This window comes from Oncorhynchus mykiss, chromosome 7, assembly GCF_057628025.1.
Source record: "Oncorhynchus mykiss isolate SJ-2025 chromosome 7, ASM5762802v1, whole genome shotgun sequence".
Taxonomy (NCBI): Eukaryota; Metazoa; Chordata; class Actinopteri; order Salmoniformes; family Salmonidae; genus Oncorhynchus; species Oncorhynchus mykiss.
The window spans coordinates 3,132,561-3,158,924 of NC_143028.1; the positions used below are offsets into that span (position 1 = coordinate 3,132,561).

Genomic DNA, 26,364 nt, shown 5'->3' on the forward strand with positions numbered 1-26,364 from the left:
GATGCTGGAGCAGCTCATCTGCTAGATGCGGGGGTTTTCAGCTCTATAGACTATGGCACTTTGATGTTGGAGCAGATCATCTGCTAGATGCGGGGGTGTTCAGCTCTATAGACTATGGCACTTTGATGCTGGAGCAGCTCATCTGCTAGATGCGGGGGTTTTCAGCTCTATAGACTATGGCACTTTGATGCTGGAGCAGCTCATCTGCTAGATGCGGGGGTTTTCAGCTCTATAGACTATGGCACTTTGATGCTGGAGCAGCTCATCTGCTAGATGCGGGGGTTTTCAGCTCTATAGACTATGGCACTTTGATGCTGGAGCAGCTCATCTGCTAGATGCGGGGGTTTTCAGCTCTATAGACTATGGCACTTTGATGCTGGAGCAGCTCATCTGCTAGATGTGGGGGTGTTCAGCTCTATAGACTATGGCACTGATGCTGGAGCAGCTCATCTGCAAGATGCGGGGGTGTTGAGCTCTATAGACTATGGCACTTTGATGCTGGAGCAGCTCATCTGCTAGATGCGGGGGTGTTCAGTTCTATAGACTATGGCACTGATGCTGGAGCAGCTCATCTGCTAGATGCGGGGGTGTTCAGCTCTATAGACTATGGCACTGATGCTGGAGCAGCTCATCTGCTAGATGCGGGGGTGTTCAGTTCTATAGACTATGGCACTGATGCTGGAGCAGCTCATCTGCTAGATGCGGGGGTGTTCAGTTCTATAGACTATGGCACTGATGCTGGAGCAGCTCATCTGCTAGATGTGGGGGTGTTCAGCTCTATAGACTATGGCACTTTGATGCTGGAGCAGCTCATCTGCTAGATGCGGGGGTGTTGAGCTCTATAGACTATGGCACTTTGATGCTGGAGCAGCTCATCTGCTAGATGCGGGGGTGTTCAGCTCTATAGACTATGGCACTTTGATGCTGGAGCAGCTCATCTGCTAGATGCGGGGGTGTTCAGCTCTATAGACTATGGCACTTTGATGCTGGAGCAGCTCATCTGCTAGATGCGGGGGTGTTGAGCTCTATAGACTATGGCACTATGATGCTGGAGCAGCTCATCTGCTAGATGCGGGGGTGTTCAGCTCTATAGACTATGGCACTTTGATGCTGGAGCAGCTCATCTGCTAGATGCGGGGGTGTTCAGCTCTATAGACTATGGCACTATGATGTGTTGACTTTCTTTTATTCAATGCACATTTCCATTGCTTGCTAGTAAATAAATAAATAGGTATTTTACATTTTGGGGGAAGTGTCTGACTATTCATTCATTATTCAACAGCAGTGGACAATGTTGTTCTGGCTCTGAGGCCTATAACGCGCTAATGTTGTCAAACGGACAACTGGCCAATCCTCTCCAACCTGGCATGGTACAGTATCATTTGATACAGAATCTTTTCTTAATTTCTAGACTAATCAACGCTGATCAGGGCCGGTCCTGGTCCATAACCCGCCCTAGGCAAGACCAAAACAAAATTAATGCCCTCCTATCCCTGCTAAGTAGAATAGTAGCCTGGGCTACACAGAGACGGCCCGCAATGCTCTTTTATGAATGCACGTGTAGCCTACTGTTTGTAAAACAGGCAATTTACCATTTATACCTATCATTTAGTTACATTAATTTCTGTTAATGGATGTATTAATTATAGTAATTTACCGTTCTCATTCTCGGAGTGGAAACGTTGTTAGCAGAGCCCACAACCTGCTACACTTGTGAGAAACAAGTTGTGGTTTATTTCATACCATCATTTACAAGCTCCATGTGAGCAATGAGCATGTGTCTGGTTTCTCTGTCCTGTTAATGTAGACAGACTGCACACCCCTGAGCGTTCATAGAAAAACCTGGCCTGCTTCTCACAAACGTTCAATGAAGGAAAGGGCCCATTCGGGGATGTCTGATTTCTGATAGTCTTAACTCACCAACACTAATAAAGCTGAGCTTCTTGGCCTCCCGAGTGGCACAGCTGTCTAAGGCACTGCATCGCAGTGATAGAGGCATCACTACAGAGCCGGGTTCGAGCCCAGACTGTGTCGCAGCAGGCTGCGACCGGGAGACCCATGAGGCAGCACACAATTGGCCAAGCGTCGTCCGGGTTAGGGGAGGGTTTGGTCGACTGGGATGTCCTTGTCCCATCGCGCTCTAGAGACTCCTTGTGGCGGGCCGGGCGCATGCACGCTGACTTCGGTCGCCGGCTGTACGGTGTTTCCTCCGACACATTGGTGCGGCTGGCTTCCGGGTTAAGCGATCAGTGTGTCAAGATGCAGTGCGGCTTGGCAGGGTTGTGTTTCGGAGGACGCATGGTTCTCAACCTTCGGCACTCCCGAGTCCGTAGAGGAGTTGCAACGATGGGACAAGACTGTAACTACCAATTGGATATCAGGAAATTGGAGAGAAAAAGGAGAGAGCTTCCTCACCTCACACTGCAAGTCAACGAAGTCCGCAGTTGTTTATTTTTACATCCAATTATTAGAATAGTTCCTCACAGTATTTGAAAAATCTTTCCTTGATAATCAGCATTAGTGAAAATTAGACTATGGACATGTTGTATGTATTTGTTTCTATAGTAATGATTGTCAATTTCATACTATAATCACAGATGTCCCTTCATACTTTCCTTGTCAATTCATTATCTTCTAGTCTACTTTTAGAAAGCCTAAGGTAGGCCAAGATTTTTTAAATATGTTTTAAGGAAAGGAGAAATATTTTCTTGGTCTGACATACGCTGGTGCCTTTGACTGACCGGTGTGAGTTCACTGATTCTCTCTACAGGCCTGTATGTACCTTTCCTAAAGTAGCCGGTCTGGTCTCCATCTCTTTAATAAGAATCAAACGCTCCTGTCATGATTTCATCTTGTAAAAGGCTTATTTTCAGTAGCTTATATTCCACTACCATCCAATGACCGCAGCAGCAGGGTTTGCGACGTTATGCAAATACTTCGGGAAAAGTGGGAGAAAACTCGTCGGACTTCTTTTGAATGGTTTTGTGCGACAAAATTGGAAGTGTATAAAACAAGGTATATATGCAGAAAGCCGCTGACAGGGTAGGCATCTTTGTTTAGACTCCTTTAATATCGTGCAAATACGAAAATGAGACAGATTTACTACAACCTGCCATTTCTGAATTTTATTCATATTTATAATGATCAAATCAAGGTTTATTTGTCACGTGCGCCGAATACAACCATTATAGCGCAATAAAATACTCCAATAAAAAAGCAATTAAAGTACTTATTCCATGTTCCTTCGTTACCTCTGTGCTGTCGACACATCAGTTCTTTTGTACCACATGAACGTGTTTCCTGAATAAAAAGCAGAGAAATTACACCAAGCCCAGGTCAGGAAATGAACCCGGCTTCCTAAAATGTACTAAAAGAAAGCTTACAGTGAAAGACCTTACAGTGAAATGCTGACGTACAGGCTCTAACCAATAGTGCCAAAAAAAGGTATGTGTGTGTGTGTGTGTGTGTGTGTGTGTGTGTGTGTAGCTAAGTAAAGAAATAAAACAACAGTAAAAAGACATTTGAAAATAAGAGTATAAGAGTAAGGCTATATACAGACACCGGTTAGTCAGGCTTATTGCGGTAGGATGTACATGAATGTATAGTTAAAGTGACTATGCAGATAAGATAAACAGAGAGTAGCAGCAGCGTAAAAGAGGGGTTGGGGGCGCACAGTGTAAATAGTCCGGAAAACCATTTGGTTACCTGTTCAGGAGTCTTAAGGCTTGGGGGTGGATGTGTCCAGCTAGGGAAGCAGTAATACAGGGTCTGAGTGTGGATGTGTCCAGCTAGGGAAGCAGTAATACAGGAGCTGAGTGTGGATGTGTCCAGCTAGGGAAGCAGTAATACAGGGTCTGAGTGTGGATGTGTCCAGCTAGGGAAGCAGTAATACAGGGTCTGAGTGTGGATGTGTCCAGCTAGGGAAGCAGTAATACAGGGTCTGAGTGTGGATGTGTCCAGCTAGGGAAGCAGTAATACAGGAGCTGAGTGTGGATGTGTCCAGCTAGGGAAGCAGTAATACAGGGTCTGAGTGTGGATGTGTCCAGCTAGGGAAGCAGTAATACAGGAGCTGAGTGTGGATGTGTCCAGCTAGGGAAGCAGTCATACAGGAGCTGAGTGTGGATGTGTCCAGCTAGGGAAGCAGTAATACAGGGTCTGAGTGTGGATGTGTCCAGCTAGGGAAGCAGTCATACAGGAGCTGAGTGTGGATGTGTCCAGCTAGGGAAGCAGTAATACAGGAGCTGAGTGTGGATGTGTCCAGCTAGGGAAGCAGTAATACAGGGTCTGAGTGTGGATGTGTCCAGCTAGGGAAGCAGTCATACAGGAGCTGAGTGTGGATGTGTCCAGCTAGGGAAGCAGTAATACAGGGTCTGAGTGTGGATGTGTCCAGCTAGGGAAGCAGTAATACAGGAGCTGAGTGTGGATGTGTCCAGCTAGGGAAGCAGTAATACAGTAGCTGAGTGTGGATGTGTCCAGCTAGGGAAGCAGTAATACAGGGTCTGAGTGTGGATGTGTCCAGCTAGCGAAGCAGTAATACAGGGTCTGAGTGTGGATGTGTCCAGCTAGGGAAGCAGTAATACAGGGTCTGAGTGTGGATGTGTCCAGCTAGGGAAGCAGTAATACAGGAGCTGAGTGTGAATGTGTCCAGCTAGGGAAGCAGTAATACAGGGTCTGAGTGTGAATGTGTCCAGCTAGGGAAGCAGTAATACAGGAGCTGAGTGTGAATGTGTCCAGCTAGGGAAGCAGTAATACAGGGTCTGAGTGTAGATGTGTCCAGCTAGGGAAGCAGTAATACAGGGTCTGAGTGTGGATGTGTCCAGCTAGCGAAGCAGTAATACAGGGTCTGAGTGTGGATGTGTCCAGCTAGGGAAGCAGTAATACAGGAGCTGAGTGTGGATGTGTCCAGCTAGGGAAGCAGTAATACAGGGTCTGAGTGTGGATGTGTCCAGCTAGGGAAGCAGTAATACAGGAGCTGAGTGTGGATGTGTCCAGCTAGGGAAGCAGTAATACAGGGTCTGAGTGTGGATGTGTCCAGCTAGGGAAGCAGTAATACAGGAGCTGAGTGTGGATGTGTCCAGCTAGGGAAGCAGTAATACAGGGTCTGAGTGTGGATGTGTCCAGCTAGGGAAGCAGTAATACAGGGTCTGAGTGTGGATGTGTCCAGCTCTATGGAGCCATTCATAGCAGCCAGTGGATGAAGCTGCCATTCATTTGGCTGTTCTCCTCCGCCTCCCCTGGCTGGCCCAGGATATCAGGCAAGGAGGCCACGAGACGCTTCACTTTTCATGCGCTGAGCTGACAGCTGTGACTTGCGGCGGAATAAAATAACATTCAGTTCCCATCAATATCAGCGTGGGCGGCGGGACTGATGTGGACAGTGGGGTTGGGGGGGCTGCTGGCACGGAGCGAGCTCCTATCACACTGATGTAGCGCCTGCTGCCCAGAACAGAACAGACAGCCTCAAGGACAGACATAACTTATTGGACTATCGTTTAGTCTCAGCTCAAGTGGAAAACGTGACAACTTATCTCTGCTGACAAGATGCCATCCTGGAGCGCACAATTAACCGCCCGGGATTAACAGTCCTCACATCTGCAGCCCCTCCTCCCTCTCCTCACCCGCATCTCCCCCCGACCCAGCCTCCCCCTCCTCTCTCTACATCACTACCTTCACATATCACACTATCCCCTCCCTCCCTCGTAGCATCCCCCTCCTCTCTCTACATCACTACCTTCACATATCACACTATCCCCTCCCTCGCTCGCAGCATCCCCCTCCTCTCTCTACATCACTACCTTCACATATCACACTATCCCCTCCCTCGCTCGCAGCATCCCCCTCCTCTCTCTACATCACTACCTTCACATATCACACTATCCCCTCCCTCCCTCCTCTCTCTACCTTCACATATCACACTGTCCCCTCCCTCCCTCGCAGCCTCCCCCTTATCTCTTTACATCACTACCTTCACATATCACACTATCCCCTCCCTCGCTCGCAGCATCCCCCTCCTCTCTCTACATCACTACCTTCACATATCACACTATCCCCTCCCTCCCTCCTCTCTCTACCTTCACATATCACACTGTCCCCTCCCTCCCTCGCAGCCTCCCCCATGTCTCTCTACAATCATCCCTCCACTGGCGCCCTCAGTATCTGTTAACTTCTTCGATATAGGGGGCGCTCTTTTAATTTTTGGATAAAAAAACATTCCCGTTTTAAACAAGATATTTTGTCACGAAAAGATGCTCGACTATGCATATACAGTGCCTTGCGAAAGTATTCGGCCCCCTTGAACTTTGCGACCTTTTGCCACATTTCAGGCTTCAAACATAGATATAAAACTGTATTTTTTTGTGAAGAATCAACAACAAGTGGGACACAATCATGAAGTGGAACAACATTTATTGGATATTTCAAACTTTTTTAACAAATCAAAAACTGAAAAATTGGGCGTGCAAAATTATTCAGCCCCCTTAAGTTAATACTTTGTAGCGCCACCTTTTGCTGCGATTACAGCTGTAAGTCGCTTGGGGTATGTCTCTATCAGTTTTGCACATCGAGAGACTGACATTTTTTCCCATTCCTCCTTGCAAAACAGCTCGAGCTCAGTGAGGTTGGATGGAGAGCATTTGTGAACAGCAGTTTTCAGTTCTTTCCACAGATTCTCGATTGGATTCAGGTCTGGACTTTGACTTGGCCATTCTAACACCTGGATATGTTTATTTTTGAACCATTCCATTGTAGATTTTGCTTTATGTTTTTGATCATTGTCTTGTTGGAAGACAAATCTCCGTCCCAGTCTCAGGTCTTTTTTCTTCCAGAATGGTCCTGTATTTGGCTCCATCCATCTTCCCATCAATTTTAACCATCTTCCCTGTCCCTGCTGAAGAAAAGCAGGCCCAAACCATGATGCTGCCACCACCATGTTTGACAGTGGGGATGGTGTGTTCAGGGTGATGAGCTGTGTTGCTTTTACGCCAAACATAACGTTTTGCATTGTTGCCAAAAATTGTTGCCAATTTTGGTTTCATCTGACCAGAGCACCTTCTTCCACATGTTTGGTGTGTCTCCCAGGTGGCTTGTGGCAAACTTTAAACGACACTTTTTATGGATATCTTTAAGAAATGGCTTTCTTCTTGCCACTCTTCCATAAAGGCCAGATTTGTGCAATATACGACTGATTGTTGTCCTATGGACAGAGTCTCCCACCTCAGCTGTAGATCTCTGCAGTTCATCCAGAGTGATCATGGGCCTCTTGGCTGCATCTCTGATCAGTCTTCTCCTTGTATGAGCTGAAAGTTTATAGGGACGGCCAGGTCTTGGTAGATTTGCAGTGGTCTGATACTCCTTCCATTTCAATATTATCGCTAGCACAGTGCTCCTTGGGATGTTTAAAGCTTGGGAAATCTTTTTGTATCCAAATCCGGCTTTAAACTTCTTCACAACAGTATCTCGGACCTGCCTGGTGTGTTCCTTGTTCTTCATGATGCTCTCTGCGCTTTTAACGGACCTCTGAGACTATCACAGTGCAGGTGCATTTATACGGAGACTTGATTACACACAGGTGGATTGTATTTATCATCATTAGTCATTTAGGTCAACATTGGATCATTCAGAGATCCTCACTGAACTTCTGGAGAGAGTTTGCTGCACTGAAAGTAAAGGGGCTGAATAATTTTGCACGCCCAATTTTTCAGTTTTTGATTTGTTAAAAACGTTTGAAATATCCAATAAATGTCGTTCCACTTCATGATTGTGTCCCACTTGTTGTTGATTCTTCACAAAAATATACAGTTTTATATCTTTATGTTTGAAGCCTGAAATGTGGCAAAAGGTCGCAAAGTTCAAGGGGGCCGAATACTTTCGCAAGGCACTGTAATTGACAGCTTTGGAAAGAAAACACTCTTGACGTTTCCAAAACTGCAAAGATATTGTCTGTGAGTGCCACAGAACTAATGCTACAGGCGAAACCAAGATGAAATTTCATACAGGAAGTGTCCCAGATTTTGAATGCGCTGTGTTCCAATGTCTCCTTATAAGGCTGTGAATGCGCCAGGAATGAGCCTACACTTTCTGACGTTTCCCCAAGGTGTCTGCAGCATTGTGACGTATTTGTAGGCATATCATTGGAAGATTGACCATAAGAGGTGCCCGCTTGGTGTCCTCCGTCAAAACTATTGCGTAATATCCAGCTGCGTGCATTTTTCCATTTGGTTCAGAGGAGAAACCAAACTGCCACGAGTGATTTATCATCGAATAGATATGTGAAAAACACCTTGAGGATTGATTCTAAACAACGTTTGCCATGTTTCTGTCGATACTATGGAGTTAATTTGGAAAAAAGTTTGGTGTTGTAATGACTGAATTTTCTGTTTTTTTTCTTAGCCAAACGTGATGAACAAAACGGAGCGATTTCTCCTACACAAATAATATTTTTGGAAAAACTGAACATTTGCTATCTAACCGAGAGTCTCCTCATTGAAAACATCCGAAGTTCTTCAAAGGTAAATTATTTTATTTTAATGCTTTTCTTGTTTTTGTGAAAATGTTGCCTGCTGAATGTTAGGCTTAATGCTATGCTAGCTATCAATACTCTTACACAAATGCTTGTGTTGCTATGGTTGAAAAGCATTTTTTGAAAATCTGATATGACAGTGTTGTTAACAAAAGGCTAAGCTTGAGAGCTAATATATTTATTTAATTTCATTTGCGATTTTCATGAATAGTTAACGTTGCGTTATGCTAATGAGCTTGAGGCTATGATTACGCTCCCGCATACGGGATTGCTCGACGCTAGAGGTTAACAGTCTTCCTCGTTCTCTTTCTGTGAGCTCGCCTCTCTCTCGCTCTTCTTCTTCAACCTCTGGTATAAAGAGAGGTTCATTGAGACACTGTTGTGCTCTTTGATAGGGTGATAACATGGTTGCTCACAATGTAAAGAGCTTTGTGATTTCTGTCTGTAAATTAAAAGCGCTCAACAAATGAAATGTGTTATTTTCATTAACAGTAAATGCATAATAATATCCCAGCCTTGTGTGTGAAGCGGTCTTCAATAGTTACCACAGCCACAAAGTCATAATTCTGGCTTAACCTCGCCCATGACTACAATTTCTCTTCTTCAAATCTGATTTGAAACCTAACCTTAAACACACTGCTAACCTTATACCTAAGCTTAAATTAAGACCAACAAGCTATTTTGATGGCTGTGGTAACTAGTGACAACAGCATGAAGCAGACCAACTCTGAGTGAGGATAGTAAACAGGAAGTGGAGGTAAAGTGACTTCCTGTCTGTCGGCTACTTTACGGTAGAAGATCAGAGGATGGCCGTGCAGCTCCTGAGGCATGAAATTCCACAGCCTGGTCTGCCAAATCAAAGACACCTGCTGCTGCCCCCCCCCACACACACACAATGGGATCTTTCACAGGGCCACTGCACCGCGCACACACACACACACAAACTACAAATAAGTTTCTTCCTGTTTCCAGTTCTGGAAAACACACAGGACCAGAGGCAAAAGGTTCAGATCACTGAAATGCTGAGATATCCTGACAGGGCTGTCATTTTAAAGCCCATCACCCAATCAAGCTAGGAAAGGCAGTAGAGACTATATTGTTAGCCACTGTAAGAGAGACATGGACAGGGAAAACCAGGGAACAGGGTTGCTCCTGCGTGTGCATTCCTGAGCTGAAGGAGGAAGATGCCTTGCCAGGGACACCCCCCCAGCCACGGAGGACTGAAAATAGGAACACTATGTTAGTCAGAGGGTTGAAAGTTAGAGCGACTGTGGGCCTCGACCAGCTCAGCCCAGCGAGCCATTAGCCCCACAGCAAGCTGCCTGAGTAGGGAGGAACGCTAGCTTGCTCCCCTTTCCCTCCCTTGTCCATCCCCCCCCGGCTCCTACAGGCCTGGAGGTGTCTAGGGAACAACAGCCTCCTAATGAAACAGACACTCATTAGTATTACTGCTCCCATTGTTCCACCATTAAGGGGAAACGGCAGCTCAATGCAGAGAGGATAAAGGGGGCGTGTTCACAGAGTAGCAAACAGACCAGAGGCCATCGATGTCATAACCATCCTATATTTATTTAACTGGAGAAAGGACACATATCCACACACTAACAACCCTGCAGCTGTCCTCTCCCGTCCTCAGCTCCACTTACTGGCTACAGGGCTTCTAGTGTGTGGATGTCTTCATCTCTTCTCTCATTCTCCAATAGGACTCATTACTGTCTGTGGCGCACTAGGTCCCTCCACCAATAGGACTCATTACTGTCTGTGGAGCACTAGGTCCCTCCACTAATAGGACTCATTACTGTCCGTGGAGCACTAGGTCCCTCCACCAATAGGACTCATTACTGTCTGTGGAGCACTAGGTCCCTCCTCGAATAGGACTCATTACTGTCTGTGGAGCACTAGGTCCCTCCACCAATAGGACTCATTACTGTCCGTGGAGCACTAGGTCCCTCCACCAATAGGACTCATTACTGTCTGTGGAGCACTAGGTCCCTCCTCGAATAGGACTCATTACTGTCTGTGGAGCACTAGGTCCCTCCACCAATAGGACTCATTACTGTCTGTGGAGCACTAGGTTTCTCATCCAATAGGACTCATTACTGTCTGTGGAGCACTAGGTCCCTCCACCAATAGGAGAAATGACAGGTCTAGATTGAAGGGACTTGTTTTCCTGTGAATCATCACGTCAGCAAATGAATATTATACATGAGTAGATAGGAGCAGAGAGAATATAATGTGATCTGATTAAAAACAGGCAGGTAACTTACACAAGGCCTGGTGTAAAAGGTGTGGGGTTTAGATAAAGGGTTCGTATGAAGACAGTCTCAAAGCAGCAGACTATTGTTCAGACACAACCGCCCCTCCACAGAGGAGAGTCCTTCAGAAGCCCATGGCCACAGAGGAGGGCAAATAGCCGACGGCTCTCCCTGAGAGCTCTCATTGGGCTGGGCTCTGGGGGCAGAAGGTGATGACTCCTCAGGCCCTGGAGCCACTGGTCAACTAGTCATCCAGCTATCACAACTCATCCCAGTCACGACACAGTGGAGAGAGAGGAGGGGCACCTCGTTAAGGCTCGTTAAGGGGTTGGGTAAGGCTCGTTAAGGGGCTGGGTAAAGGTTATTTATATAAAGAGAGGCTGAGGGGCCGTGATGCTTTCAGACAAGCTCAGAACAGAGCTCTCAACGCCTCCAGGACCCCAACATCCACTAACACAGTTAAACACGGACACACAATACACACACACAGTTATACACAGATACACACACAGTTATACACAAACACACAATACACACACACAGTTATACACAAACACACAATACACACACAGTTAAACACAGACACACAATACACACACACAGTTATACACAATAGACACACAGTTATACACAGACACACAATACACACACACAGTTATACACAAACACACAATACACACACAGTTATACACAAACACACAATACACACACAGTTATACACAATAGACACACAGTTATACACAGACACACAAGACACACACACAGTTATACACAGACACACAATACACACACAGTTATACACAGACACACAATGTACACCCATTTTATTTTAGATCTGCATAAATGAATACTGTGATAGAATGGGAATTGTGAAAATACACAGATTTTAACGGGGTGTTAATTAGCTGGATTAAACAGAAGCTTTGTTAAACTGACAGATGTCAACCTCCATCATATCCCCAATCCACAGATGTCAATCACACTCATTCTAATTTAGCCGTTAAAAAGAAACGGTTTGTGTTCATTGATAAATGGCCTTACAGAAATGTCTGTACAAATAAAGTTGAGTGAAATTGAACTGACTTGCATAAGCTGCCCACAGTTGGCAAAAGGAGAGAACGAGGTGACAGAAGGGTACTAGTGTGGGCATCAGCTGTGTGTGTGTGTGTGTGTGTGTGTGTGTGTGCGCGTGCATTGAGGCCCCTGGGAGCCAATGTGATTAGAGTGTTTCACAACTTTAAACGTTATTTTAGGAGAGCAGCGCAGGGCCAACGGGCCCAACACACACGGGGGACCTGTCACTCAGACTCATCGTCACGGCGACACACCCTCGATCCGACAGCTGTCAGTCTCAGCGTGCGGCAGAGAGTGTGTGGCTGTGTGACACACACACACACACACACACACACCAGATTCCCCCAGTGCATGTGAGGATAAATGTGTTCTTGCTAATGTGTGTCTCGGAGTGACCATTAGTTTGATAAACAGTTAAGACAGCATTAGGGGCCTGGCAGGCAGATCAATGGAAGACGAATGAAAGGCCCAGCGGAGGAGGAGAAGGGCCCCCCTGCGGAGCTCTGCTCTGCTCTCTGCCTGTACTAAGGCAGGCTCCCCACCGCGGAGCTCCATGTCAGAGCCCATCTGGGACCCATGGACAGGAGGAAAGAAAAGACTGGGTCTGGGGGTGGCCTGATTCCTTTTCAGTCCAGTACCTGGTTCCTTAACGGTGTGTGTGTGTGTGTGTGTGTGTGTTTCCTCATACCTGTGCTGACTCCTGAGTTGGCGATGACGGTGGCCTCGCTCCATTGGTCGGCGGAGGAGACTGAGTAGGATCTCTGGTGCATGCCGTCCCCACGACTGTTAAAGGACACCAAGCTGATCCCACTGGCCATCTGAGAGGCTGACAAACTACTGGTGACAGAGCCTGAAGGAGAGCGAGGGAGAAACCGGGACATCTATCAGTCAGTTGTCAAACGTATCTTTTGTTGAATATTCCATAATTTACTGAAACCAACTCAAGGTTCCAAAGACGTTTACATTAGAAAGAAACGTGCTCAGGTTTCCTTAGTTTACAATGAGGACCGACTGGCAACACAACTAAATGAAATGGAGTGAAGAAATCCTGCTGCTACACCTTCGACTAAAGAGAACCCCCTAATAAATCAAGTTGAACCTCGACCCCAAAGCAAACAACACAATGGATTCAGCTACGTCTACTGCAATAGGCCACACCACAGGGGACATAGTAAGGGCCCTCCCTCACTGTGGCCCCTGGCTCAATACATGTATCTGGATGTGCTGGGGGCTCCACATAAAGCATTAGCATTATAATAGGCTAATGTGACCGTAAACGGAGCCGAACAGAGCAGAGCGCATTTACCGCAGTCAATTACCTCAGTGCAGGGTGTGTGTGTGTGTGTGTTCAGTGTGAAGTTGAAGCGAAGGCTGGGTGTGATGAGAACAGCACCACCTTCGCCCAGAGCCTAAAGCGGCTGCTGTTGCTAGAATACACACTGATACAGTACACTCTGACCCACTGGAGACATGACCGTGGATTGTAAACATACTAAACACACACACGCAAACATACACACACTCGCATGTACAGGAATCACACACACACACACACACAGTGATCACAAAGGAACACTCGACCAGTAGCCCTCTGCTGAAATCAAACACACACACTCGCATGTACAGGAATCACACACACACACACACACACAGTGATCACAAAGGAACACTCGACCAGTAGCCCTCTGCTGAAATCAAACACACACACTCGCATGTACAGGAATCACACACACACACACACACACAGTGATCACAAAGGAACACTCGACCAGTAGCCCTCTGCTGAAATCAAACACACACACTCGCATGTACAGGAATCACACACACACACACACACACAGTGATCACAAAGGAACACTCGACCAGTAGCCCTCTGCTGAAATCAAACACACACACTCGCATGTACAGGAATCACACACACACACACACACACACACACACACACACACACACAGATCACAAAGGAACACTCGACCAGCAGCCCTCTGCTGAAACCAAACCGTTCATGGCCTAACAGCTGAGTGAATCATTTGTCTCTCTCTCCTCTGTCTCCCTCCATCCCTCCCTCCCTCACCTCTCTTTCTCTCATTACAGCTCATGTCTGGAGCTGCCTGAGTGGAGAGAGGACTCTGATTGCATTAATATTCATGACAGTAATTAGTACATGTATTATGGGTCACTGAATATTCATGCTATTAGTTTGGTCCTCCTGGAGCCGTGCGCCTGTGTGTGCGCGTGTGTGATGGTGGGTGTGTCTGTGTGCGTGTGTGTTGGTGGGTGTGTGTGTTGGTGGGTGTGTGTGTGCATGCGTGATGGTGGGTGTGTCTGTGTGTGTGTGTTGGTGGGTGTGTCTGTGCCTGTGTGTGTTGGTGGGTGTGTGTACGTGTGTGTTGGTGGGTGGGTGTGTCTGTGCGCGTGTGTGTTGGTGGGTGGGTGTGTCTGTGTGTGTGTGTTGGTGGGTGTGTGTACGTGTGTGTGTTGGTGGGTGTGTGTACGTGTGTGCATGTTGGTGGGTGTGTCTGTGCCTGTGTGTGTTGGTGGGTGTGTGTGTGCATGCGTGATGGTGGGTGTGTCTGTGTGTGTGCATGTTGGTGGGTGTGTCTGTGCCTGTGTGTGTTGGTGGGTGTGTCTGTGTGTGTGCATGTTGGTGGGTGTGTCTGTGCCTGTGTGTGTGTTGGTGGGTGTGTGTACGTGTGTGTATATTCATCCCCTCAACAGTATGGTTTATGGTTCATTGTTTGATCATTTTTGTTGAAGGTAAATTACAACAAAATACTGCAGGGCCCATAAAGGCCCACAAGGGACGTGTGTATGTGGGACGAGGTGTCTATGTGTGTGTGTGTCTCTCACCAGGGCCACCAGGTCCCAGCTGCAGACTGCTCATGTCCTTGGCCAGGCCGTTTGTCTTCGGGCTGGGGACAGCGGCACAGGTAGACACTGCTCGGGGAGGCCTCTTCCCTGGGACCTTCACTGTGGTCCTCAACAGATCTATCTCCTTCCCATGGACGTTCTGCATGTAGTCCTACAGGAGACAGACAGGGAGACAGTCTGCTATCAATACACACTTATAGATTAAAAATAAATAGGGATTTGTTTTTATAACTAATGACAAGGGGGTTTGTTCAGAATACAGAGCTGCATTGTTGTGGGTTACATAGTTCTGATATGTACAGGCCTAGCTACCTATAACAACATAACTACATGTAAATGTAGGAGTCATTAGGGAGGGGTTAAGCTACTTGGCAGCATCCGTCCCTGGAGACAACATAACAGGTTTGTGATTCCAGTGGGCTTGACAGTTGGTGTTTACAGGATCAATATTAAACTAATAAAAGACTGTAGTCCTCATTAAAAATGATGGTTTCTTTAAGGCAGCAGTCCCTGAAGTGTGTGTGTGTGTATCTCAGACAGGGAGCACACTGAGTAGGGGTCAGTCACCCCTCTCAAACATGAATGAGGGCTGAGACCATGTGCAGAAACAAAGCTCTCTCAGACTCTCACACCCACTGTGACACAATCAAAGACCATTCTGAACCAAGCGGAGGAGTGTGTGATTACGTTCAAGACTTTGTGTGTGTTCATAATCATGTGTGTGTGTGTGTGTGTTTTAATAATGTGTGTGTGTGAGGGCTGAGAGGCAAGGAGCATCCTGAGAGGCTGTCGGGACCACCTCCCTCTTGCAGGAGGCAAACAAAAGGCCAATTCAAAGCCAAGTGCTCTCAACACGGCTTAACAAGTCGCCAGAGAGCCCTTGAGCTGGGGTCCCTGGAGAGGCTACAAGGGCCCAGTCTGGCCCCACCCGGCCCAGCGGAGCCCGGCCCAGCGCAGCCCGGCCCAGTGGAGCCCGGCCCAGCGCAGCCCGGCCCAGGAGGAGAGAAGGGAGAGAGAAGGAGGAGAGAAGGAGAGGATATGAGAGGGAGAGGATAGAGGAAAGTGCGAAGAGATGAGGAGGAGCAGAGAAGGGAAGCTGGGGCTCCCAACAACACAGTTGCACAGCATGGGGGGGAAGAGCAGAGTTTGTGTGTGTGTACGTGCGGTTGGTGTGTGTGTGTGTGTATGTGTGTGTGTGTGTGTGCGCGTGGGTACGGTCAAGACAACACACTTGAGAAAGATGATGAATACAGTCAAGATAACATCTAATATTTTTTTTAAGTAATCAATGCATAAAATAGCATTTAATCACCCAAGGTCCCCTACAACTAAACAGTGTGAATAAATATGACATGATCAGATGACATCAGTCACACCACAAACTAACAACTGAATGACTCCTTGACACTTGGACCAGTTTCTCTGACGTGACTCCTAGTTTTCCTGACAATTACATGGCATCCTATTGCCATCCACTTAATTAGCTGTATTAATGTGATTTCTTTGCACATAGTCGGGCAATTAGGAGCGTTGCTGATTGGCTTTGATTCTATTATCCTCCGCAAACACAGTAATTGATGCCTGTGCTGCAGATACACAACGATCAGGAAAACCTGCTCAGCTCGGTGCTGGAGGTGCAGGTGTGTGTGTGTGTGTGTGTGTGTGTGTGTGTGTGTGTGTGTGTGTGTGTGTGTGTGTGCAAGTGCGTGTGTGTGTGTGGGAGTGTGCGAGTGCGTGTGGGAGTGTGGGAGTGTGTGTGGGAGTGTGCGAGTGTGTGTGCGAGTGGGAGTGTGCGAGTGTGTGTGCGAGTGTGTGTGAGAGTGTGTGTGGGAGTGTGTGAGTGCGTGTGGGAGTGTGTGTGAGAGTGTGCGAGTGTGTGTGGGAGTGTGCGAGTGTGTGTGGGAGTGTGTGTGGGAGTGTGCGAGTGTGTGTGGGAGTGTGGGAGTGTGTGTGTGAGTGTGCGAGTGTGTATGGGAGTGTGCGAGTGTGCGAGAGAGTGCGTTTGTAGTGAAAATAGTAAGTTAGGGCTCATCCCAGGGACTCAACACCTTTGAGATTTTCAATAGATTTGATCATATTTTATGGCTCTCCTTCAGGTTGCTATCGAGCAATTTAGTTTTCCTACATTTACCTTCCACTCATTCTGCCCCTGTGGTTGTTTCACTGCAGTAGCTGGGCCACTAATTCAACCCAATCAAATTAGAGCAAATTGATTTTGCCTCCTCCGCTTTGCCTCCTCTACCCATCCATCTACATGTATGTCTAGACTCCAGTCAGTGTGGCATTAGGAAAATGATTCCCATTCTAATTAACAATAAGGCCTGATTACAATCCGGGGGAACGATGTAAAGAGCGAGGGAAAGGAGGGATAGTGGTGATATGAAGTGGTATCAGGGCCAGGAGAGGGGACGTTGTGGTCCTGTGTTTGCCAACAGAGCAGCCAGGCGGGCGATTAGAGCAGGCCATTACAGTGGTGCTATTCCACATCATCAACGTCAACCCTGTGCAAACAGACCATGTGGGCTTTCTAATTAATATTGTTGCTCGCTCTGTGTGGGTGTGTGCCTCCACTGCAACAAGCGTACCGTCTGCCCAGTGAGCGGATGGGGTGGCTGACACACACACACACACACACACACGGAGGAGGAGGAAACAGGGGCTTAGCATTGCCGCTAATGGGCCAACACAGTGGCTGATGGATTAGCAGCGCAGGGAACAAGCGGACAGACCCGCTGCTGTAACATGGAACCATTAGATAGAAAACCAGAGCAGAGGGCAGAGTGGCAGACAGACAGACAGACGACATTAGAGACACTGAGTGATGCTGACTCCAGTGACCTCTGTTGTTCCACACGGAGACTGGAGGGGTACAGGTTACAACAGGATTGTTAGTTGGTTGGTAGAGTGTCATTGGGATGATGTGCAGTAATAATCAGAGAGAAAGTTGTCCAACTAGCTGGTCTGGTTGTAGCAGGGCTGGACAGGTAGAATGGAACTAACAGGAGAAAGAACGTCCAACCCCAGATTCTACCATCTGACGTGACTTAGAGTAACCATATCAACGGGCGCCGCCTGTATAGTCTTCCATCAGAGTGTGATGTGTGTGTGCATGTTTGTGCAAGCATGAGTGACCTGTGTTTATAATACGAGTGATACATGTGTGTTCATGTTCAGAGTGTGTGTGTGTGACAGGTGGTACTCACGTGCAGGCTGGGGTGATATGTGAGCAGGCCATTGTCACACAACGTCACATACTTCTTTTTCCACTCCTTGTTTAGGGTCTTGCCACTCCTCTTCAGAAGCATGCCCTATAGGAGAGAACACAGAGAGAGACAGGGTGAGGAGGACACAGATACATGCCCTATAGGAGAGAACACAGAGAGAGACAGGGTGAGGAGGACACAGATATATGCCCTATAGGAGAGAACACAGAGAGAGACAGGGTGAGGAGGACACAGATACATGCCCTATAGGAGAGAACACAGAGAGAGACAGGGTGAGAAGGACACTGATATATGCCCTATAGGAGAGAACACAGAGAGAGACAGGGTGAGGAGGACACAGATACATGCCCTATAGGAGAGAACACAGAGAGAGACAGGGTGAGGAGGACACAGATACATGCCCTATAGGAGAGAACACAGAGAGAGACAGGGTGAGGAGGACACAGATATATGCCCTATAGGAGAGAACACAGAGAGAGACAGGGTGAGGAGGACACAGATACATGCCCTATAGGAGAGAACACAGAGAGAGACAGGGTGAGGAGGACACAGATACATGCCCTATAGGAGAGAACACAGAGAGAGACAGGGTGAGGAGGACACAGATACATGCCCTATAGGAGAGAACACAGAGAGAGACAGGGTGAGGAGGACACAGATACATGCCCTATAGGAGAGAACACAGAGAGAGACAGGGTGAGGAGGACACAGATACATGCCCTATAGGAGAGAACACAGAGAGAGACAGGGTGAGGAGGACACAGATATATGCCCTATAGGAGAGAACACAGAGAGAGACAGGGTGAGGAGGACACAGATATATGCCCTATAGGAGAGAACACAGAGAGAGACAGGGTGAGGAGGACACAGATATATGCCCTATAGGAGAGAACACAGAGAGAGACAGGGTGAGGAGGACACAGATACATGCCCTATAGGAGAGAACACAGAGAGAGACAGGGTGAGGAGGACACAGATACATGCCCTATAGGAGAGAACACAGAGAGAGACAGGGTGAGGAGGACACAGATACATGCCCTATAGGAGAGAACACAGAGAGAGACAGGGTGAGGAGGACACAGATACATGCCCTATAGGAGAGAACACAGAGAGAGACAGGGTGAGGAGGACACAGATACATGCCCTATAGGAGAGAACACAGAGAGAGACAGGGTGAGGAGGACACAGATATATGCCCTATAGGAGAGAACACAGAGAGAGACAGGGTGAGGACAACACACAATAATACAGATATATGCCCTATAGGAGAGAACACAGAGAGAGACAGGGTGAGAAGGACAATAACACACAATAATGCAGATACATTTCATCAAGCACAGTGGTTCCCAAACTGTGGGTCGTGATCCACAGGGGTCCAGGTGAGTCGCGGGATGACATTGTTCATGCAGTGAACATTTTATTTTTATTTGTATATATATTTTTGTCAACGCAGAAACAATGTCATCCCGCGACTCATGACTCAAAGACACCTCAGCTGGTGGGTCATGACTCAAAAGACACCTCAGCTGGTGGGTCATGACTCAAAAGACACCTCAGCTGGTGGGTCATGACTCAAAGACACCTCAGCTGGTGGGACATGACTCAAAAGACACCTCAGCTGGTGGGACATGACTCAAAAGACACCTCAGCTGGTGGGTCATGACTCAAAGACACCTCAGCTGGTGGGACATGACTCAAAAGACACCTCAGCTGGTGGGACATGACTCAAAAGACACCTCAGCTGGTGGGACATGACTCAAAAGACACCTCAGCTGGTGGGACATGACTCAAAAGACACCTCAGCTGGTGGGACATGACTCAAAAGACACCTCAGCTGGTGGGACATGAAGGAAAAAGGTTTTGGGAAGCACCGCTCTAGTATCTACTGTAGTCAGCACTAAATTTACAACACATATCTCATCTTCCAATACAAGACACATTGTCAATAGGTGGTGAATGGGATTGACGTGTGGTATTCCTGATTTCTGGAACTAGAATCTCTTGAGACAGGGAGACCGTATAGAATGCCACGGGCTGCAACTCAATGCTGTCACCATGCTGAAATCACATTTACAATAAAGATGCAACATGTGATCTCTCTCCCCACTACATTTCTGTGACACTCCCTGACCAGAGAAACAAAGATCCTTAGCGGATAGGAAAACCACTTAAACTAAGAGACCATATACACACTGGAGGGAGAGAGACGGAAACATAACCAGCAGTGGTGAGCAAGAAGTATCGAGCGAACGGACGGAAAAAACTGAAGTGTTCTTCGGGCACATTAGCACCGACCCAAGACTGTTAACATCCTTCTCTCTCCTCCACACATCAGCTGTGGCTGACTGGCCCTTCAGGGCGGCTGCCTACCCACGCTGCATTTCAGCCAAATTCATTAGGCAAGAGAGGGATATAACTGTCCGCTGATTAGCAATTACAGCCGGACTGCTGCGCGTGTCACTTCACTGGACCTGTAACACATTAACGCAGTGTTAACACCCACAGACAGGGAGATATTAATAGAGTCGGGCAGCAGAGGAGAATGAGGGGATAAAGACTAACTAGCACGCAACGGGGGGTGGAGGGGGGAAGATATGGACGAGAGAGAGAGAGATGGACAGCCGAGCACTTTGATAGACAGAGTCCTGCTTTCCGTGTCTCTGGCGTTGTTCACATTTCATTAAGGCCTCGTAGCGTCCCTCGGCTTGGACAAAGGAGGAAGCAGAGGAATCAACGACCTCGCCTGGGAATGACTGCATATCTCATAACTGGGTGCCTGAAAACACACTTGTCAATGATAAAAGGGCTCTGCAATGGGAACAGCTAGCGACAGACAGTACAGCAACGAGGCCTGGCCAATAAGCAGCTCTACTCTGCAGTACAGAATGATTCCTGGCATAATAGAGAGGCAGGCAGGTCCATGTTGAACTGAGCAGGATACCATAAGGATTTGATATACTGTGTATTTGCAGAGAGATGCAGTTTCTTTCTCAGTTCCTCCTCTCAGTGTGTTGGTGTCACGACAACCACTGTTGAATCACTATTAAAAAGAGACAATCTTATCAGGGCCGTTATGGCTCTCAACTCAGATCTCAACTTCCAAAGGTACAAGCTGATAGTCCTGAAAAGTGATTTGGGGTGTAGAGCGAGACAGCGGTGACCAAGCGTCACAGACTGGGGAGTGAACTAGGTGGCCAATATTTCTTCTGTGTGTGGCCCTGTTTGTGATAGAAGTGTGCATATTCATTTCAGCCATCCATCGTGGAGAAGACAAGCGATCAGTTTGCAGGGGGAAGGCTAATTGGACGGCACGTCGACCCTCCGGATTGGTAATATCTTTCATTATTCATCTTCCCCGGTCCACTAGTGACACACACGTTCCTCTGTTTTACCTCCGGGGGACTTGACAGCTCACAAGGTCTTCCGATCGCAACGCACAGGAATAAATGGAGGAAATAAATACATCCCAGATATACTCTTTGTCTTCCTCGTTGCTACGGAGACACTTCCTACAGAGGCACTGTGAAGTATTGTGGGTAGTGCTTAGGAAAAGGTCGACCGCCCTGGGGGGCTGAGGAGATGATGTCCTTCATTCCTTTTTTGAGAGAAAAAGCTTCCTCAAAACGTGCAGCAAGGGCGCAATTATTCATTCATTATAACAGTTCAACGGTTCACGTTCGAACCACAACAACTGTTCCTACAACAAACAGGCGTGTATTTTATTTGACTCAGGTCCAACATGGTGGTGTAGAAAACAATCAACATTCCAAAACCTCCCTCTCTTTGCCTTCGATAGCCACCCTCATTTGGTCTGCACTATCAACGGTGTAATTGTCAGAGGTCTCAAGGCAGACCTGCCAGTGGAGCCGTTCAGTTGTAAACAAACAGTCTGATAAGGAGAGAACTTTCCCCAGGTTAATTTCCTTTCTATTGAAACACACTAATCAACTCCCTAATCACCACCATCCCCTTTTTTCCCCCAGACAATAGACCCTCCCTTGGACCCTTGACGGGACTGACAGCCGGCCCAGTTGGGTGATATGGGGGAGGCCCCATCTCCTGAGAGGCACCATCTCTCCCCGGGGGATCTGGTGGGGCCCATTGTTCTTGGGTGTCCCTGGAGAACAGGAGCCTAAATTAAGGGTGTCATTCCCAAACAGGCAACTCCTGTCTTGGGGGCTGTCAAGAGGTGCTTGGAGGGCTCAGGGCTGGCTAAGGCTGGTCTTGAGTGATGCCTCTGTGAAATGCTCTGTTCGAACACTCCTCTATCGCGTTGGCCATCTGGCCAGAGATGTCCACTCTGCCAGCCAAACCACACCACCGGTCATTAATCATCACTGGGCAGAACAGTGGTGTGAATACAGGCCAGGATATGGTGATGTCCCTATAACCCTGATCAATGGGACATAGGGGAGAGAATGGTTAGTCCGACTCTAAGAGAAGGCATTAACAGACAGGCTGAATGAGGAAGTGGGAGAGAATGGTTAGTCTGACTCTAAGAGAAGGCATTAACAGACAGGCTGAATGAGGAAGTGGGAGAGAATGGTTAGTCTGACTCTAAGAGAAGGCATTAACAGACAGGCTGAATGAGGAAGTGGGAGAGATTGCTACTGTGGTGCAAACCCCATGATGGAATCTGCCCCCATGCAGATAATAATGTCTCTCTTGTTGTGATGTGTTTTGTCCTATATTTATATTGTATTTATTTATTTTAATCCCAGGCCCCCGCCCCCGCAGGAGGCCTTCTGGTAGGCCGTCATTGTAAATAAGAATTTGTTCTTAACTGACTTGCCTAGTTAAATAAAGGTTAAATAATATATTCTTTAAATAAACTGTCATAAGTAGGTAAACACCCACACATGGGCATGAGAGAATTGCTGACACAATACTGATGCTGGGTTGACTCATAACCCACAGTCGGGTTTAGGGTCATTAAATATTGTGATAATGAAGGACAGGTGGGTGGGGTGAATAAAGAGAAAACAATCCTTAAAATGTAAACTCCTTGTGCAGTTTATAGGCTACATTTAGTTTTTTGTGATTGTTCTGTTGTCAAATTCGACTGTCACAAGACGGGAATGTCAAATAGGCCTATGGCACATCAAGGGAACTGTAGCCTACTGTTCAGATGGGTTCAATGGACACTGACTGTAGGACTATAACCTCTCACATAGCCTTAATATTAACTCCTGCAGAGTTCAACTTTACCGATGCCAAATAGACTGAAGCATTCCTTCTACACATCTATGACATTCTGCTGAGCAAGGGTTTAATGTAGTCTTCTAGGGCCACATACAGTATGACAGAGGAGAAGCTGCCTGTATCTAATTACAGAGAAGGGTTAATGTAGTCTTCTAGGGCCACATACAGTATGACAGAGGAGAAGCTGCCTGTATCTAATTACAGAGAAGGGTTAATGTAGTCTTCTAGGGCCACATACAGTATGACAGAGGAGAAGCTGCCTGTATCTAATTACAGAGAAGGGTTAATGTAGTCTTCTAGGGCCACATACAGTATGACAGAGGAGAAGCTGCCTGTATCTAATTACAGAGAAGGGTTTAATGTAGTCTTCTAGGGCAACATACAGTATGACAGAGGAGAAGCTGCCTGTATCTAATTACAGAGAAGGGTTAATGTAGTCTTCTAGGGCAACATACAGTATGACAGAGGAGAAGCTGCCTGTATCTAATTACAGAGAAGGGTTAATGTAGTCTTCTAGGGCCACATACAGTATGACAGAGGAGAAGCTGCCTGTATCTAATTACAGAGAAGGGTTAATGTAGTCTTCTAGGGCCACATACAGTATGACAGAGGAGAAGCTGCCTGTATCTAATTACAGAGAAGGGTTAATGTAGTCTTCTAGGGCAACATACAGTATGACAGAGGAGAAGCTGCCTGTATCTAATTACAGAGAAGGGTTAATGTAGTCTTCTAGGGCAACATACAGTATGACAGAGGAGAAGCTGCCTGTATCTAATTACAGAGAAGGGTTTAATGTAGTCTTCTAGGGCCACATACAGTATGACAGAGGAGAAGCTGCCTGTATCTAATTACAGAGAAGGGTTAATGTAGTCTTCTAGGGCAACATACAGTATGACAGAGGAGAAGCTGCCTGTATCTAATTACAGAGAAGGGTTAATGTAGTCTTCTAGGGCAACATACAGTATGACAGAGGAGAAGCTGCCTGTATCTAATTACAGAGAAGGGTTTAATGTAGTCTTCTAGGGCCACATACAGTATGACAGAGGAGAAGCTGCCTGTATCTAATTACAGAGAAGGGTTTATGTAGTCTTCTAGGGCCACATACAGTATGACAGAGGAGAAGCTGCCTGTATCTAATTACAGAGAAGGGTTTAATGTAGTCTTCTAGGGCAACATACAGTATGACAGAGGAGAAGCTGCCTGTATCTAATTACAGAGAAGGTTAATGTAGTCTTCTAGGGCAACATACAGTATGACAGAGGAGAAGCTGCCTGTATCTAATTACAGAGAAGGGTTTAATGTAGTCTTCTAGGGCCACATACAGTATGACAGAGGAGAAGCTGCCTGTATCTAATTACAGAGAAGGGTTAATGTAGTCTTCTAGGGCCACATACAGTATGACAGAGGAGAAGCTGCCTGTATCTAATTACAGAGAAGGGTTTAATGTAGTCTTCTAGGGCCACATACAGTATGACAGAGGAGAAGCTGCCTGTATCTAATTACAGAGAAGGGTTAATGTAGTCTTCTAGGGCCACATACAGTATGACAGAGGAGAAGCTGCCTGTATCTAATTACAGAGAAGGGTTAATGTAGTCTTCTAGGGCCACATACAGTATGACAGAGGAGAAGCTGCCTGTATCTAATTACAGAGAAGGTTAATGTAGTCTTCTAGGGCCACATACAGTATGACAGAGGAGAAGCTGCCTGTATCTAATTACAGAGAAGGGTTAATGTAGTCTTCTAGGGCTGGCTACATACAGTATGACAGAGGAGAAGCTGCCTGTATCTAATTACAGAGAAGGGTTAATGTAGTCTTCTAGGGCCACATACAGTATGACAGAGGAGAAGCTGCCTGTATCTAATTACAGAGAAGGGTTAATGTAGTCTTCTAGGGCCACATACAGTATGACAGAGGAGAAGCTGCCTGTATCTAATTACAGAGAAGGGTTAATGTAGTCTTCTAGGGCCACATACAGTATGACAGAGGAGAAGCTGCCTGTATCTAATTACAGAGAAGGGTTTAATGTAGTCTTCTAGGGCCACATACAGTATGACAGAGGAGAAGCTGCCTGTATCTAATTACAGAGAAGGGTTAATGTAGTCTTCTAGGGCCACATACAGTATGACAGAGGAGAAGCTGCCTGTATCTAATTACAGAGAAGGGTTTAATGTAGTCTTCTAGGGCCACATACAGTATGACAGAGGAGAAGCTGCCTGTATCTAATTACAGAGAAGGGTTAATGTAGTCTTCTAGGGCCACATACAGTATGACAGAGGAGAAGCTGCCTGTATCTAATTACAGAGAAGGGTTAATGTAGTCTTCTAGGGCCACATACAGTATGACAGAGGAGAAGCTGCCTGTATCTAATTACAGAGAAGGGTTTAATGTAGTCTTCTAGGGCCACATACAGTATGACAGAGGAGAAGCTGCCTGTATCTAATTACAGAGAAGGGTTAATGTAGTCTTCTAGGGCCACATACAGTATGACAGAGGAGAAGCTGCCTGTATCTAATTACAGAGAAGGGTTTAATGTAGTCTTCTAGGGCCACATACAGTATGACAGAGGAGAAGCTGCCTGTATCTAATTACAGAGAAGGGTTAATGTAGTCTTCTAGGGCCACATACAGTATGACAGAGGAGAAGCTGCCTGTATCTAATTACAGAGAAGGGTTTAATGTAGTCTTCTAGGGCTACATACAGTATGACAGAGGAGAAGCTGCCTGTATCTAATTACAGAGAAGGGTTAATGTAGTCTTCTAGGGCCACATACAGTATGACAGAGGAGAAGCTGCCTGTATCTAATTACAGAGAAGGGTTAATGTAGTCTTCTAGGGCCACATACAGTATGACAGAGGAGAAGCTGCCTGTATCTAATTACAGAGAAGGGTTTAATGTAGTCTTCTAGGGCCACATACAGTATGACAGAGGAGAAGCTGCCGGTATCTAATTACAGAGAAGGGTTAATGTAGTCTTCTAGGGCCACATACAGTATGACAGAGGAGAAGCTGCCTGTATCTAATTACAGAGAAGGGTTAATGTAGTCTTCTAGGGCCACATACAGTATGACAGAGGAGAAGCTGCCTGTATCTAATTACAGAGAAGGTTAATGTAGTCTTCTAGGGCCACATACAGTATGACAGAGGAGAAGCTGCCGGTATCTAATTACAGAGAAGGGTTTATGTAGTCTTCTAGGGCCACATACAGTATGACAGAGGAGAA

At 46.8% G+C, this 26,364-nt stretch overlaps 1 protein-coding gene across 14 annotated transcripts in view; it reads right to left on the reverse strand.

The window, feature by feature from the left end:
• The window catches only part of LOC110527298 (arf-GAP with GTPase, ANK repeat and PH domain-containing protein 1), a 263,886-nt gene that overhangs the window by 62,007 nt on the left and 175,515 nt on the right, over positions 1-26,364 (reverse strand). For all 14 annotated transcript variants that reach the window (XM_090239781.1, XM_090239785.1, XM_090239783.1 and 11 more), the window contains 3 exons: positions 17,922-18,026; positions 14,698-14,869; positions 12,536-12,697 (listed from right to left, as the gene is read on the reverse strand). In XM_090239781.1, the coding sequence (XP_090095907.1) occupies positions 12,536-12,697; positions 14,698-14,869; positions 17,922-18,026 (439 nt within the window). The remainder of the gene's footprint in view (positions 1-12,535; positions 12,698-14,697; positions 14,870-17,921; positions 18,027-26,364) is intronic.